Raw genomic sequence first — 17309 nt, 5'->3', positions numbered from 1 at the left:
AGGTAAACAAGCAGGGGACACGAAACTCCTCAGAAGGAAGCAAGGATGGATCCTGACCCAGTCGAGTCCAGCTTGGCTCTGAAGGCTGAGCTTCTAACGAGCATCCTCCTCACATACCGAGGAGCTCAGCCTAACACCCTTTCAGGACATCTTTTTGTTCTCCAGAAGAAAATTAGAGCTGTGTGGGCTGTTCCAGAAACTCGACAAGGACTTCTGACAAGTTGCCAGTTCCATTTAACTGACAACGGTTTGGAAAATTTTCTGAATGTTTAAAGATGAAAACTGTCGCGTGGCACAAAGGAGACCTGATTGGAAGAAGGCGGGGGGGGGGGTGGTCTGTGAAGAGAGGAGCTTCTTTTCGGTATCCATACTTTTGCTTTAGGATTCAGAAGTTAAAACTATAAAATAATTGTGATTTTTTATATAAGTAAAAACATGTAATCAACTGCAACAGTTGCAAAAACTTCAGGGATAAAATGTTGACTATAAAAGACTTTAATGTTGCTAATTCAGCGGAAGCATTCAGATCCCCCTGTTTTGTTAGCAGCAGTGGCTGGTGGGAAGTCTTTCATTCCAAAGGGACTAATGGGATTCTCTCTCACTGGACCTCATTGTAATTTGATTCCATCTCCTGAGAGATGTCTATAATTGGTGTCATATCTTAGAACTGCAAATATTTCACTTTTTAATTTGGCAAAAACTTGTAAAAAACAAACAAACAAATAAAATCTTAACGGGGGCGCCTGGGTGGCTCAGTTAGTTAAGTACCTGCCTTCCATCCAGGTCATGATGCCAGAGTCGGGGGTCCAGACTCTGCTCTGCTCAGTGAGGAGTCTGCTTCTCCCTCTCCCTCCACCTGCCACTCTGCCTACTTGTTCTCTCTTGCTGTCTGTGTCAAATAAATAAAATCTTAAAAAAAAAAAAAAAAACTTAATAGGTTTTGAGCTTTTAAAAAATTGTCAAACCTGGTCAAGGTTAGGGATGGCTGGAACAGTTAGTTCCTGCACTAGGGATCTAGTCTAGGGGATTCTTGATTCTAAGATCACTATGCTACAACCACCTGCACAATAGCCTGTTTTGAGAAGTGTGGCTTTATATCAAATTCTCTTTTCTCAATTTTCTCCCTTGCCAGATGGAGATAAGAAGTACCTGTATTTCCTTGTTCACAAGGTGTTTGAGGACAAAATGAAATGATCGGCATGTTATATTAAGTCTTTCAAATTAAAATAATTTAAAATACTATATATAAATGCAGAGTATTATTGGCAAGCATGGTATTGACTAGGAAACTGGCTTTCCTCGACTTTCAGGGAATTGAATGATATATATGCTCCTTCCTTTGAACTTCTTTGTGCCTAATAGAGAGCTAGGAGCAGAGTTGGGTAAGGCTAGTGAGACACTTATCTTAGGGCACAAAATGTTAAGAAGATGTCAAAAAAGCTCAGGGAACAAGCTAAATAATATTTAATATAATTTTTAAATAAAAATTAATACAAAAGCCCACTATTAACAAAATATCACATTTTTAAAAGATTTTATTTGACAGAGAGAGAAAACACAAGTAGGCAGAGCGGCAGGCAGAGAGAGAGGGAGAAGTAGGCTCTCCACTGAGCAGGGAGCCTGATGCAGGGCTCAATCCCAGGACCCTGGGATCATGACCTGAGCTGAAGGCAGCCACTGAACCGATGGAGCCACCCAGGCACCCCAAAATATCACATTTTTAAAATGATTTGTTTATCTATTTATTTATTTCAGACAGAGAGAGAGAGAGCAGGAGTGAGGAAGAGGGGCAGAGAGAGAAGCTGGCTCCTGGCTGAGCAGGGAGCCCAATGTGGGGCTAGATCCCAGAACCTTGAGTTCATAACCTGAGCCAGAGGCAGATGCTTAACCAACTTAGCCACCCAGGTGTCTCCAAAATATCACATTTTAAAGGTGTGTGTGTGTGTGTGTGTGTGTGTGTGTGTGTGTTTATTTGACAGAGAGAGAGAGAGGACAAGCAGGGAGAGCAGCAGAGGGAGAGAGAGAGAAACAGGCCCTCACTGAGGAGAGAGCCTGATGTGTGGCTTGATCTCAGAACCCTGGGATCATGACCCAAGCTGAAGGCAGACACTTAGCCAACTGAGCCACCCAGGAGCCCCCAAAATATCACATTTTAAAATAAAGACAAGGTCAGGGCACCTGGATGGTTCAGTCAATTGGGCATCCAACCCTTGACTTCGGCTCAGGTCATGATCTTAGGGTTGTGGGATTGAGCCTTTTGTGTCAGGCTCCACACTCAGCAGGGAATCTGCTTGAGGATTCTCTGTCCCTCTCCCTTTGCCCCTCCCCACCTTAAATAAATAAATAAATAAATAAATAAATAACTCTTTTAAAATAAAATAAAAACAAGATCAATAGTGATGCCAGGCAGTCATGCTAGATCCTGAGGCAAAAAGACAAACCAGTATGGGGCGCCTGGGTGGCTCAGTGGGTTAAAGCCTCTGCCTTCCGCTCAGGTCATGATCTCGGGGTCCTGGGATCGAGCCCCACATCGGGCTCTCTGCTCAGTGGGGAGCCTGCTTCCCTCTCTCTCTCTGCCTGTTTCTCTGCCTACTTGTGATCTCTGCCTGTCAAATAAATAAATAAAATCTTAAAAAAAAAAAAAAAGACAAACCAGTAATACTGGATTTCTCAGATTCCCCTTCTATAGGCAGGTAGTTGCCTGAGAAAGTACTGGACAATGTGGATACTGTGTAAAGGCAGCCATGTTTTTAAAGTGAATTTCTAGTTAAATCATCACAATACCGGGACGCCTGGGTAGCTCAGTGGGTTAAGCCTTTGCCTTCGGCTCAAGTCATGATCTTGGAGTCCTGGGATCCAGCCCTGAATCGGGCTCTCTGCTCAGCAGGGAGCCTGCTTCCCCCTCTCTATCTGCCCATCTCTCTGCCTACTTGGGATCTCTCTCTCTGTCAAATAAATAAATAAAATCTTTTTTAAAAAATCATCACAATACCTTTTGTAGTAGCCTACATATGAATTATACATATATACAGATGATCTTTGCACTCACAGGCTATAAAATAACAGAGCTGGCATTTGGGTTTATCTATCTCCAGCCCTGACCAAAAGTGGGAAAACCACTGTCTTGGCCAAAATGGTCCACATTTTGGACCATTTGACTGGCTCAAAGATATCCTGATCAGAGAAAAGAGCATTAAAATCTCCCATAAACCGGGGACGCCTGGGTGGCTCAGTGGGTTAAAGCCTCTGCCTTCGGCTCAGGTCATGATCTCAGGGAATTGGGATCGAGCCCCGCATCGGGCTCTCTGCTCAGCAGGGAACCTGCTTCCTCCTCTCTCTCTCTGCCTGCCTCTCTGCCTACTTGTGATCTGTCAAATAAATAAATAAAATCTTTAAAAAAAAAAAATTTCCCATAAACCTCCAAATCTCTAGTTCTATAGGCAGCCAGGTTATTAAGTTCCAAAAAGCAACAGATTTCTGTGTTTAATATAAGGCTGTGTGATTTGGATCAAGTTGACTCCATTCTCTGAACTTCCTTAATCCTCCCCACTTTTTCTCAAGATTTGTTTATTTATTTTTTTTAACTTTTTTTTTAAAGATTTTATTTATTTATTTGTCAGAAAGAACACCAGAAGGGGAAGCAGTAGACAGAACAGGCAGAGGGAGAAGCAGGCCCCCCACTGAGCAGAGAGCCCAGTGCAGGTCTGGAGCTCAGGACCTTGGGATCACAACCTCAGCCAAAGGCGGACACTTAACGGACTGAGCCACCCAGGTGTCCCAAGATTTGTTTATTTATCTGAGAGAGAGTGTGTGCAAGCAGGAGGAAGGGGCAGAGGGAGACAGAGAGAATCTTACGCGGATTCCCCACCAAGCACAGAGCCCCATATGGAGCTCAACACCAGCTTGATCTCATGACCCTGAGATCATGACCTGAGCCCAAATCAAGAGTTGGACACTTTATCAACTGAGCCACCCAGACACCCCTTTGATCCCTTTTGAATAAACCATCTTTCTTCCTTCAAAATATCTGTTGAACATTTACTTGTGCCTAATACCATGCTAGGCGCTGACCATAGAATAATGAACAAGCATGGGAAGGGATGGATGATGAATGAATCAATAAACAGTTGCAACGTGGCAATTTCAACCAGTCGTTAAGCCTTGAAGAAATTAAAACAAGATGCCCTGCAGGACTGGAGGCAGAGGTGCCCTTTAGATTTAGCGTTCAATGTGATTGGAAGGAGCAGGGGACTGACATGACCTAACACACTGATTCGAGTTATAAAAAGATCTCCTGGACTGCCAGTGAGAGTCCCCTAGAATTGCAGCCATTAGGGCCAGGAAAACAGTGGACTAGGCCAGGGTAGCAGCAGGGGAGACAATAGGCCCTAAGGTTCAATAGGAGCTGAGGCAAAAGGTGCCTTCCCCTTTAAGAATCCTGGCCGCAGGGGCGGGGCAGAAGGCTGCTGGGGCCGGCCCAGGGCTGAGACTGGACGCGGGAAGAGCCGCCCCTAGGATTGCGCGCGCGCCATGCGGGGGCGGGACTTGGGTGAGCCCGCATGGCTGGCTTGGGTCCCGGATGAGGAAGTGCGGGTGGGGGGGAGGTGAGGAGGAAGGAAACCATAGAGACGAAGAGGCGGTGGCGGCTGGAGCGCCCCCGGGCTCTCTCGGCTCGGTAGGCTCAGGTAGCTTTGGCGGCGGCAGGGCTGCGGCTGCAAAGGCCGGCCTGGCGGGGCGAGCGCGGGCCGCGGAGCAGGCCTCAGGGTAAGAGGCCGGGGGCGGGAAGGCTTCGGGCGCAGCCGCCCAGCCTCACTCCATCCCGAGGGGACCCTCCACCGGGCGTTGCAGGCTGAGGGGGAGACCGGGCTCCCCTCTCTCTTTGGGTGTCGACGGGAACGGAGGCTGCTCTGCGGGCGGCGGAACGACCTGGGGAGAGGGAGGAGACCAGGCCCCGCGTCGCGAAGGGGAAACGGCTTCTCCGAGTCATGGCTCCGACGGGGGAGAGATGATTCCTCTCCAACCTCGATACGGCGGGGGACCCCCAACTTCTCGAGGAGGGCGACGCCCCTTGTTGTGGGCGTACGCTCTTCCCCAGCTCCTGTGCGTTTGTCAGCCATGCGACACCCGCTCCAGGGGTGAGAGAGGGCGATTCTAAACTTATTTCAATAGGAGCGGTAGTAGATAACCCCTCAGCAAGACCTTTCCCCCGATTTGGTCAGCGCTCTCGATGAAGAGCGAGATTCAACTTGCCTAAAAGTGTTGGGGAGGGGGTTGTCTTCCTTCCCTGTAAAAGAGAGACTTACCTTCTTTCTTTTTTCACCTTTACCCCTAGATATAGAGAGGAAGACCCTGAATTTACTTTGTGGTATTAGAAGTCAGTCTCTTCCCCCCTCCCCCAATAACGTCCCCAGAGGGAGGCTCTCTTCTCTTTCCGCAAGTCTCTTGGTGTGCAATGAGCTCCTTTCCCTTGCACAGTTAAGAGCATGGCGTCTGGAATGTGGTAGTTTCAAGTCTGTCTCCCATTTCCCATCTTTGTGACCTTGATTAGTTGTTCAACCTTCCTGAGTCTCAATTAGCCCATCTCTAATTTGGGTCCTCTCTGTAGAAAGCATTGTCTTCAGGGCTAAGGGAGAATTCGTGTAAGTGCTTAGGACATAATAAGCTTTTGGTAGACTGTTGCTGTCATTGTTACTAAATTTGCTGCTACTGTTATTGTTGTTTTTAAAGAAAGAAAACTAGTATCTTCCATAGAGACCCAGATTTTTCCATGCATGCCGCCTCCTGTCCCCACCCCCACATTACAGGTGTTCAATCCATCCTTTCTCACTGGAAAGGAGACTTTTCCCCATCCTGGGGTGGAGAAAGAGGCATTTCTACTCCCTTTAGATTCTTCCATGCTCCCCAGATTAACAAAGAGGGCCTCAGAATAATCAAGAGAAAAGACTTTGGTTTTGGAAACAGGTCTGTACTCCAAGAGGGAGGGAGGACAGATACTAAAAGCCAGCTTTCCCTTTGTCCACAGAAGCTATCACTTCCTGACTGGTTAGAGATGTCCTCACCCACTCCCCCTACCTGCTGTAGTGATTTAAAAGCTTCCTGCTATCCACACACCTCCCCCTCCTCAAAGAGGGAGTTCCAACTTCTTTTCTCTTTCTCTCCCAAGGAAAATAAGACTCTACCTTTGAGAGGAGGAGTCTTTCTTGCAGTGTATTTAGAGTGGCACAGATGGTTTCCTTCTCCTCATCTTTTGAAAAAGAAACGAAAATATTTTATGCAGAAAGCCTTTGTCAGAAATCAGGAGCATTTTCGTTGTTTCACTCCCCGTGTGGAGACAGAGGGATCCTTTTTCTGCATGCTAATAAAGGAAGGAAAAGGGAAACAGTGCTTGATGCTTTTGAGATTTCCTGCACACTCCCATGTTGAAGAGCTGGGCCCTGTTTAGTATACAGACTTCCCTACCCTACTTTCTGTTTGTCTAGAGATCTTGTTAAAAGATTCTTCTTTCTCTGTCCCTCAAGAAGAGGCCCCTTCTACGAATGCCCTCATGGAGGCATTGGCTACAGTGTCCGAATCTTGGAAAAGAAAGCCCCTTTCTCAAGGTGAAAGGAGTGTTGTGAACTTCTGAGGGCCTGATCGATATTGTGAGTATTGTCCCTTGACATAAGTGTGGCAGCGCCCAGTGTTAACTGTTCTCGTTTTGAGCAGCCCTTTTGCGTTGGAATTAAAGGGAGGGGAGACCTTCAGACTGGGGATTATTGGGCACATGGTTTTCTGTTCCGCTTTTTTCTTTGTTTGATTCTTTTTTCTACGTTTTACTTACCGCTGTAAACTTTGTACTCCCAGAACTTTTGTTTTAGGGAGTGTTTGAACTACTAAACTGAAAGGGCCACTTTGTCAGTTTTTTTATATTATAAAATGTATTCTAATGAGATTGAGAGCTGCAGTCTTAATCTTTCACTGGTAGTTTATTTTCTTTTTTTCATGTTTTTGTTATTCGGTAGGATAGGAATTAACGTTGCCACTAAGAAAAAACTTTCTGTGTGTAAACCCTGAGTGCCGCAGTGGGGCTTAGTTGGAATTCTATCACCATTATTGATATCTATAGATGTACTTTGAGAAACAAAGAGAAATAGAAAAGTTACCATTTAGAGTCATGGAATTCTTGGGTGGCAGGACCCTTTGAGGTTACTTTGTTTAACTTGTTCATTTTACATATGAAAAACATGGAAGAAAAATTAAGTGACATTCAAGACCATACAGGCAGCAGGATAGGGACCCTGATCTCCCAGTTTGGAGACCAGCAACTAGACTGCTTCCCAGCATTGCTGTTGCAGTTGACATGGAAAGGTTTTGAGATGATTGTTCTCAATTCAAAAGAATTTCTTCCTTTATTGGGATAACTTTACTGCATACTCCCTATAAATATGGGTCTTTTTTCAGGGCTAAGTCCATTCCCTAAGCAGTCTAATTCTCATTTGTGTCATGGTAAAGATGACAAGCCAGTAGCAGCTGTTAAGAGTTTGTAAATCTATTATTTATTTTTTGCTTATACCTCAAACTAGATAATTACCCAGTGTGCTAACCCAGTAGGTTGGTTATAAGTCATTAGTAAGGATTAAGCTATAAATCCCTGCCTTCATTTTATGAGCCTGTGTAACTCACTGTTTTCTCTTCAAGTTTACTTAATGCTTTAATGTAAAAACTTTTATGGTTGAGGCAGAGAGCTGACATTTGGAAAGATACTGATAAAAATAAAGAGATAATACACTTACCAGTTATTCTTTTTTTTTTCTTTTTTTTTTTTTAATTTTTTTTGGGGGGGGTGCCTGGGTGGCTCAGTGGATTTAAAGCCTCTGCCTTCGGCTCAGGTCATGATCCCGGGGTCCTGCCTACTTGTGATCTCTATCAAATAAATAAATAAAATTTTTAAAAAATATATAAAATAATAAAATAAATTTTTTTTAATTTATTTGAGAGAGAGACACAGCAGGGGGAGTTGGAGAGGGAGAAACAGGCTTCCCACGGAGCAGAGAGCCCAATGTGGGACTCAATCCCAGGATCCTGGGATCATGACCTGAGCCGAAGGCAGATGCTAAACAACTGAGCCACCCAGGCATCCCACTTACCAGTTATTCTTTTTTTTTTTTTTTTTTTTTTTTTAATTTCTTTTCAGCGTAACAGTATTCATTGTTTTTGCACCACACCCAGTGCTCCATGCAATACGTGCCCTCCTTAATACTCACCACCTGGTTCCCCCAACCTCCCACACCCCCCCCCCCCCCGCCCCTTCAGAACCCTCAGGTTGTTTTTCAGAGTCCATAGTCTCTCATGGTTCACCTCCACTTCCAATTTCCCTCAACTCCCTTCTCCTCTCCATCTCCCTATGTCCTCCATGTTATTTGTTATGCTCCACAAATAAGTGAAAGCATATACCAGTTATTCTTTATTCCTGTTTGGATCTTGGGAAACAATGTTTAAAATGTTTTAACAGAAGTAATACATACTTACTGTTAAAAAAAAAAAAAGTACAACATATAAATTATTGGTGATCGTCTCACCTAGGGTAATACTGTTAATATTTGGATTATATTCTTTCAGACAGTTTTCTTATGTGTATATTTTACCAAAATAAAAGAGTATTGATGTTTAGTTTGATCAACTATCCCAGGCAGCCTCCTTTGTAGAGTTGTTTCTCTACACCATCATCTTTAATTGTTCCAGTGTATTTAGAAATTTAGTTTTAAAGAATTTGAATGTCTTCTTAAAATTTTGTTCTGTTCCTGCAGTCTGTGGCATTACCAGTAGTTGATGGTGCAAGCTAGTGAGCTGAGAAATAATTTTAATCTGCTACTGTAGGCTTACATCTAAATATTACTTCAACTCTGAGGGTTCCAGCTGAGACACTCCCCTGTCCTGGGTGACTCAGCTGCAGATACTGTTCAGAAACTCGAGGACCCAGGATGGGGCAAGGAGAAAAGGAGAGAAGTCTGTTTTGCTTAAACAGCCAATGTGCTTAGGTGATTTACAGATTGAAAATTCTTAGAATTGTACCTTTTCCAAACAGAAGAGTCAAGAGGTGATAGCTTTGTGGTGTTTGGCTTTTGTAAATTGGAGGTTATTTGGGAGTGACCAAAGCTTTAAAATTCTGTTTTGGCCAATGCCAGTTTATAGCACAGAAGCATGTACAAGAAACATAACAGCTCTGTTTTCCTTGATGAATATTTTGAACCATTCTGTGTGATTATCAATATTGCCTCTTCATGATACAGATCTGTTAGTAAATGTGTATTTGTGTATGATCCTGAGTTTGAAACAAATCGTGAATTAGGACTATGGGGATGGAAAGGAGTGGGATTTGTTAGAGACACCATGGGAGTTGAGATTGTGGACTTCAGGTGCTAATGGAAAAACAGGTGGAAGGTCAGATATAGTTGTGTCTGGGCTTCAAGTCTGAGCTCTAGAATAGTGGGGGTGTTGTTACTCAGAGAGGCAATGGGTTAAAAAATAAGTATGTAAGTTTACTGAGAACATCTTACTTACCTTCATTTCTGGTTGTTGTTTGTATGTAGTGAGACCCAATTATTTATTGGGTTGAGTGGGTTCTATCTTGGAAATGTTAAGTTTGGGAGAGGTACCATCCTTATAAGTGAAACATAGGTCAGGAATTTGAGAAAACATGGGAGCTGGGGATAGGTGTTTTTGTTTTTGTTTTAAATCAGTTTTCAGATATAATTTGCATATCATACAATTCAGCAACGTAAACTGTACAATTTAGTGGTTTTTAGCATAGTCACAGAGTTGTGTAACCATCACCACAATCAATTTTAGAACATTTTTATGCCCCCCAAAAAAACTCTTAGCAGTCACTCCCAGTTTTTCGAGCCCTCACTAAGGAACCGTTAATTCACTTTCCAACTCCACAGATTTGCTGACTCTGCATATTTTATATATATGAGATCTTATATAGTTCTTTTTTATTGGTGTATTTTATTTACTGTAATGTCTTCAAGGTTCATCCATATTGTATCACAAATTAGTATTTACTTCCTTCTCCCAGCCAAGTGATATTCCATTGTATGGGTGTACCACGTTGCTTCTCCATTAATCAGTTGATGGACATATAAGCTGTTTCCACTTTCTGGTTATTGTGAATAGTGCTGCTGTGAACATTTGTGTACTAGTTTTTGTGCATGCATACCTAGGAGTGGAACTTTTGGTTCATGTGGTTACCTGTACTTAAAGGGAGAGTTTTGAGTCATCCACATAGCAGAAAGGCTGCAAAAAAGGTGAGGGCATCAAAAAAGTGAAGCCTGGAATGCAGGGCATATCAAGGATTAAACTTTTGAGAACACTCACACCTTAGTGGCGGTAAGGGAGAGGAGCTCTTGAGCACATGGGGGCGAGAGACCCAGGGAGCTGATCTCCATCAACAAATCTGCTCTTCTACGGGATCCTTTCCTGCACTTACTCTTCTGGTCTGTATGTGGTGTGATAACCAAAAACTGGATTGTGTCTGTTGTTGGGAAAGGAAACTGAGCCAAATGAAAATTGAGCACCTCTTCCCTTTTTTGGCACCCAATAGCAATTCTCCTTGAGCCGTTAACCCCCCCCCCACACACACACACACTCTCTCTCTCTCTTTCTCTCTCTCAGTGGCCTAAAATCTAAAGTGCCTCTAAAAATATCCAGGAGCTAGAGGAGAAAGGGGAAGATTGTAGCTCCAAAAAGGATATGTTTCTGTCAGCACCATTTATTAAAGTGTCTCATTTGATTCTCACCATACTCCTGGACACAACAGTTTATCTCTCCTTGCTGCTTTTTTTGTGTTCTCTGAACTTAATGGACCAGCAGTCTGATTTCCTATAATTTCTAGTATTTAAATTAGTAGTGTCATGTTATATACTTTTACTTTTGGGGAGAAGTCCTTCAAAACATTAAGGACACCCAGTGGATGAAAGCATAGGAATGTGAGTAAGTAAATTTATTCACCACAGGTTGGAAAACCAGAAAGGCAGAATGGTCCAAAATGAAAGGACCTGTCTTTGGTCCTGACTCATCCCCCAGCTTCAGTCTTGATAGCTCAGGTCAGTGGATGGGATCTTCTGTGGAAGGAGGAAAGATTGTAAACCCAGGACTATTCAAGGAGTAGGTGCTTCTTGACCGGGAGGCAGAGCAAGTGCCTTTTGTATAAGTGACATGTGTGGGCTGCCCCAGAAAATCAGGGCAGGAATAGAGACAGTGTCCAAGGAAATTGAGTTGTAAAGATTTACATGGTGTATTGGAGAGTCCCTCCTGCTCAGAAATCTGAATGTGGTCAATTGAGAGAGAGAAGGTGAGACAACTTAGTAGTCAAAACAGTTTGGTAGCCAGCAATGGATTTTGCTTGTATGTAATATGTTTATTTTGGGAAGAGATGGATGTTAGAAAGTGGTAGGAGTAGAAATTTGCTGGCTTTCTGAAATATCCTTTCCTGTGTGCATTTTGGCCAAAGGGATTTGCCATCAATAGCCTCAGGTAAATCCTTGTTATGAACTCGTTGCCAGAAATTCTCAAGTTTTCTCTTCCTTTGTTTAGATTAGGGAAAGCATCAAGAATGAAAGCATGTAGTATCTTACTTGGTTAGCCAGTTTCCACCTTGGTCAGGTCAAAGTGAATTTTGTTGTGGAAACTGCCCACATTTGGTAGACTAAAATGGAAAAGTTACCAATCAGGAAATCTTAGGTCCAAGTGTACCATTCCTTAGCTCTGTGTGTGTGTGTGTGTGTGTGTGTGTGTAACTTTAGTAATGTAGTTTTATGAAGTACACAAATACACATATTTTAGCAAATAACTCTTGTTTCCACTCTCCAGTGCAAAAGGTGAAACATTCCCAACACTGTGGAAGCCTCTTGTATCCCCGCATCTCTCCTCAGATAACCCTGTAATATTTTAGGCAGGTCACTTTTACCTCTTCATTGTGATGTTAGGATCTATAATGGGATGGTGATAGCTGCTCTACTTTGCTCACAGGGTTGTGAGAATCGAATTAGTTGTGTCTGTGAAGGCACTTGGAAAATTTCAAGATGCTGAATGGAAGTCAGAGAGGACTCTGCTAAAGTTCTGGTTTAGTAGTGTCTTGTGCCAGTATGGGTAGACCCAGCTCAAGTGTTTGGTAAGCAATAAAGGAATGGAATTCTGTTGTCTATAAACTTTCCTTTACAGAGAATTATTCTTGAGGAAAAGTCAGTATATTAAATTCCTCAGAATCTCTCGGTATATGTTCATTCAGCAAGTATTTCCTGAGTACCTTCTATGTGCCAAGCACTTCTGCCAGGCAGTGGGGATCCTGCAATGAACACAACAGGGTTCATGCCCTGAAAACAGGTAGAAAATTATGTTTATCTTCTAACTTACATCATTTCTATCCTTGGATGCTTAAAACATGTCTTATTCTCATCCACATTGCTGTCCCTACCTCACCCACAATTGAGAATTGTTCATAAGGCAGTATTTCAATTGAGATTAGATAGATGTCTATTAAAGGTGTAAGCTATTTATTTTTCCACTAATTCACAGTCTTTAAGGAAGATGTTTTGGTGCCAGATGTTGTCAGCATTTGAGGTGGATTTTTTTTTTTTGTCCTTATTTTAGCCAGTTTTAGCTGAAACAGCTTTCTTCTACCCTGCAAGCTTTTAAACTTTTATCCCTTCCTTTGATTTGTGTCAGGGTGAACCGTTTGATGTAAAAGACTTGACTCCATAATCTTCCATCTGCCCTAATGCTGTCATCCGGAGTAGAGACTCAGCCAGTTCCACTTGATTCCTCCATGTCTGCCGTGGTACAGGAATTATACTCTGAACTCCCTGTGAGTGTCTCCAAAGAGCTTCATGCTGACCCTGAGCCAAGTGTGATTCCAGATGTAAAACCCGGAGCCTCAAGCTCTCTTATAAGTCAGAGTAGGGCAGTGCCCTTGGAGCTGCAGAGGACTCATGCGGAAAGTTGTTATGAAGAAACTTCTGGCACCTTGGATCATGGGGGTGAACCTGGGCGGTGTGGGCTGGTGGACTCCACAGCAGGAGGTTCTGTGGCTTCTGGGATCTTGGATAGGGAAGAGAAAACCAAGAGCATGGAGCTAAAGGTCTTCAGAGATCAAGGGGACCAGGCGGAAATTGTAAGAGACCCCTGTGAGGGAGCAAAGGAAGACCCACATCAGCATTCCACAGCTGCTGAAGAAAAGATCAGCTTAAGTCAGGTAAGATATGAGATCTCAATTCAGATGAGTGTGAATGACAGCTTTCCAGAGTAACACTTCACATGGTAAAGTACAGATGCTGACAGGTAGCTTATGATTTGCTCTTGAAATATTTCCAAAAAGTTGAGTTTGATGTTAACTTTCTTTTAATGATTTTTTAGAAACATTTGTGTCACATCAGACACTTGAATAGAGAAAGTGCTTATCTAATGAAAAAGTGTCACTTCTCTGAAGCAGCTACCGTATGTGGAATGTTGAGTCTTATGGTAGTCGTGATACTTCTGCATCTGGTTTTAAGAAATGATGGGTACTCATTCCTTGAGTTCTGGTAGCATCATAAATAGGATGGAGGGACATGTCACAGAAATCTCTCTGAGAAACTCTGTTGACCCAGGTCGGGCTTCATAGGATGGATACCCTAGAGCGATCTCCATATTTCCAGAGCCAGTCCTTAGCTTTGCAGGTCCAGACTTTTGTTTTTTAGTATATCAGAGATTATCATCTCCAGAGGACTGACCCATACTAACCCACTTCATGAGAGACTAAAGTATAAATCAGAAAGCCAGTTCTTTAATTCACAGTGAAAAGTGGAATCATAACTTGGTAGGAATGGTCACACTGGCTGGTCAGTATGTCTTCTTCCTGTAGGCAAGCCTACATGGGAAATCAAATCTCTCTTTGTAAGTGTGAAATTAGAGTAATAAGATTCAGGTAGGTAAAACTAATTATTAGTGAGCTGTGATAGCCTGAGGAACCCAGACTCCTAAAGGAATATACCTGCCAAGTACACTGGAAAACTTACTTTCTGTGGATGGTTCTTCAGACCAGGGTTCAACAAACTTTTTTCTGTACAGGGCCATGTAGTAAATATTTTAGACTTTGTAGGCCATAGGGTCTCTGTCAAAATTACTCAGCTGTGCCCTTGTAGCATGAAAGCAGGCATAGACAATACATGAATGAATGAGTGTGGCATATATCAGTAAACCTTTTTTATAAACACAGGTGCTGGCCCGTGGGGTATAGTTTGTCAGCCCCCACCCTAAATCCACAAATAAATTCATACTGCCTGGGCTTTCTGGGCTAAGATCCATTTCCCACCTTATAGATATGTCATTTGTTTACACAGGTTACAGGGCAAAATTGATTGTTAATAGTCTCCATACATTGACCATAGTTAGGAATAGCTTTAGATAGCAACAATTAAGTAATGTATCTGATTTTATGTTATGATAAGCTACCCTTAAAAATATAAGTGAGGTAACAGATTCAGGATCTGAAAGTTTCTTAACTTCTTGATATGGTGGGCTCAGTCTAACAAGATGAAATTTTTCTGTAATTTGGTGAAGTTTTCATGTAGTATTTGGTATAAAATAAAAGTACATATGCATAAATTATGAAGTACATAATGAATACAGTATATACACTCACATATATATGCCTCCCAACCTAAGATCTAGAAAATTATTGTCCCTTTCTCCCTCCCAGCTCCACCAGAGATAAATACTATTTTGAATTGTGTAAAGCAAAATTAAATTTAATAGATATAAATGTGAGACTTTTTTACTTCGTTCCAAAAACTGCATAAGTGGAAAAAAAGAGGAAAAAGCAGAAGTACTTTTGGAAAAACAAAAGACAAAACAAAAGACCTATAGGCTTTAGCCACTCAATTAGAATTGGCTTTGTGGGATAGCCATCAAGAAAAGCCAATTTGCTCTTAAATGTCCATGAACAGAAATGTGTTACCTGGACTGAGAACTAGCAGTTGTGGTTGTGTGTTGTGTGTTGGTTAGTCTCTAGTTAAAATATCACACTCACAGTCCCCTCTTCCCACCCCAGCACTCAGATGAGCTCAAGATGCCCCTGGAGTGGAAAGGACAGAGGGAAAGCAAGGAATTTGTCAGCGTTGGGGTCACTAGCCAAACTGGATCCTATCCTCTCCCCATGCTGAGCCTGGTGTCACATATATCATGTGTAGGAAGAGTATAGAAAACCAGAAACGCATTCATGATGAAGAGTTCACACTAATGACAAAACCTGAAAATACACCACTGAAGGCCAGTCACTTGGATGTGTCCTATGAAAAAAGAATCAAGAGAAGCCTTCAAGAATTTGCAAAGCTGTCAAGCAGAAATGGTTCTGTTGGGCACAGTTAGGGTCTGTAGAAGACAGTGGTAGCTCATTCTCGGGTCACAGGACCCTTTGAAAATCTGAATGAATGCTGCATATCTTTCATAAAAGTAGACTACTGTTTCAGAAGGTTTGCAGAGCCCAGACATCTTTGACATCAAGATAAGAATTCTTGCTAGATTGGCAAAACACCACAAACAGACAAAACACAACTGATGAATTAGGAAAACATTTTGCAGTATATATCACAGATAAGGATTTATCGCTCTCATATATATAGAACTCTCTCTTTTTTAAAAAAATTTTATATGAGAGAGTGCACAAGCAAGAGGCGGGGCAGAAGGAGAAGAATATGCAGGCTCCCTGCTGAGCAGGGATCCCATAGCAGGGCTCCATCCCAGGGCCCTAGGATCATGACCTGAGCCAAAGGCAGATGCTTGACTGACTGAGCCACCCGGGCATCCCATAAAGAACTCTCTCTTTTTTTTTTAAAGATTTTTTTTAAGATTTTATTTATTTGACAGACAGAAATCACAAGCAGGCAGAGAGAGTAGGAAGCAGGCTCCCCACTGAGCAGAGAGCCTGAGGTGGGGCTCGATCCTAGGACCCCGAGATCATGACCTGAGCCGAAGGCAGAGGCTTTAACCCACTGAGCCACCCAGGCGCCCCTTAAAGATTTTTTTAAGTTGAGGTTCAATCAAGAGTCATGCTCTACTGACCAAGCCAACCAGGCACCCCACTAATATATAAAGAACTCTTAGATTGAGGAATAGAAAACACAATAGAGAAATGAAGGAAAGACTTGAATAGATGATTAGTATGTGTGCGTATGTGTGTGTTCTTAAACACATGAAGAGATGGTCAACCTCAGTTATAATTAGAGAAGTGTAATTTTAAATGGTTGAAATACCACTTTTTTACCTGTAAGACTGGAGAAAATGAAAAATTATGGCGACACATCTGGTTGGCAAGGCGGTGAGAAAGTGTTCTCACCCGTTGCTGGTGGGAATGCATACTGATACAACCTTTCAGAAAAGGCATTTGGCTGCACCTAACTAGAAAGCACATACTCTGACCTGTTGACCTAGCACTCTCATTTCTAGGAATTTATCCTGAATATACACTCCCAAATTATGGAAATACATATATGTATAGTTACTATTTGCAGCATTGCAAAATGTTAGAAGCAACCTAAATGTCCACATATAGGAGAAAGTTTGACTAAACCATAGTATGTATATGGTACATTTATACATGGAGCACTATGCACCTGTAATAAAGAGTCAAGGAGGATCTCTTTGTACTGAAGTACCGTGGCTCCCCAAGACCACCTCCAGGTTTCAGTATTCACTGGAACTCACAGGACTCAGTACATGGTCATATTTGTAGCTAAGTTTAATTATAACAAAGAATATAAGCCAATCAGCAAAGGAGGGGGAAGCATGGTACAAAGTCCAGAAGATATCAGGTGGTAGCTTCCAAGAGTCCTCTCCCACTGTAGTCACACACACACAAACAGATATACACAGCCTTCTCCAGGAACAAACTGTGACAACACATGTGTAATGTCTACCATGGAAACTTTTTAGAACCCAGGGTTTTTACTGGAGCTGGTCATGTGGCCATCCTCTGGCTGGCACATACCAAAATTCCATACTTCCAGAAGGAAAGCAGGTGTTCAGCATAAAATCCATTGTCATATGGGTGCACAGAGCCACTCTTCCCACTAGGGAATGTTGGAATCTCTCCCAAAATATAAGTTCCCAGATGAGCCAAGGCCACCCTTGCAAGCAGGCCTTTCTAAGGATAACAGGCCTGCTATGTTAACTCTCTTCTGCAAACTAGGATATACTGGTTAATGAAAAAGAGCAAAGGGCAAGTAAATAATTGTATCCTCACTTTCATTCAAGAAATAAGGGGAGGTGAGTATGTACAGGTATCTACTGGTTTG

The 17309-nt window shown here is 42.6% G+C and overlaps 1 protein-coding gene across 7 annotated transcripts in view; it reads left to right on the top strand.

Moving 5' to 3' along the window:
• Positions 1-4674: 4674 nt before the first annotated feature.
• Positions 4675-17309, top strand: part of PRR14L (proline rich 14 like) — a 61836-nt gene continuing 49201 nt past the window's right edge. For 2 of the 7 annotated variants that reach the window (XM_032883206.1, XM_032883203.1), the window contains exons 1-3: positions 4675-4764; positions 6519-6641; positions 12706-13231. In XM_032883206.1, the coding sequence (XP_032739097.1) occupies positions 12758-13231 (474 nt within the window). In that variant the 5' untranslated portion in view covers positions 4675-4764; positions 6519-6641; positions 12706-12757. The remainder of the gene's footprint in view (positions 4765-6518; positions 6642-12705; positions 13232-17309) is intronic. The other 5 variants (XM_032883209.1, XM_032883207.1, XM_032883210.1 and 2 more) reach the window with 3 other exon arrangements.

The sequence above is a fragment of the Lontra canadensis genome, unplaced genomic scaffold (assembly GCF_010015895.1).
Source record: "Lontra canadensis isolate GAN:19392208 unplaced genomic scaffold, GSC_riverotter_1.0 scaffold87, whole genome shotgun sequence".
Classification (NCBI taxonomy): Eukaryota; Metazoa; Chordata; class Mammalia; order Carnivora; family Mustelidae; genus Lontra; species Lontra canadensis.
Note: the sequence above shows the minus strand (reverse complement) of the source record. Positions and strands in the feature narration are given on the sequence as shown.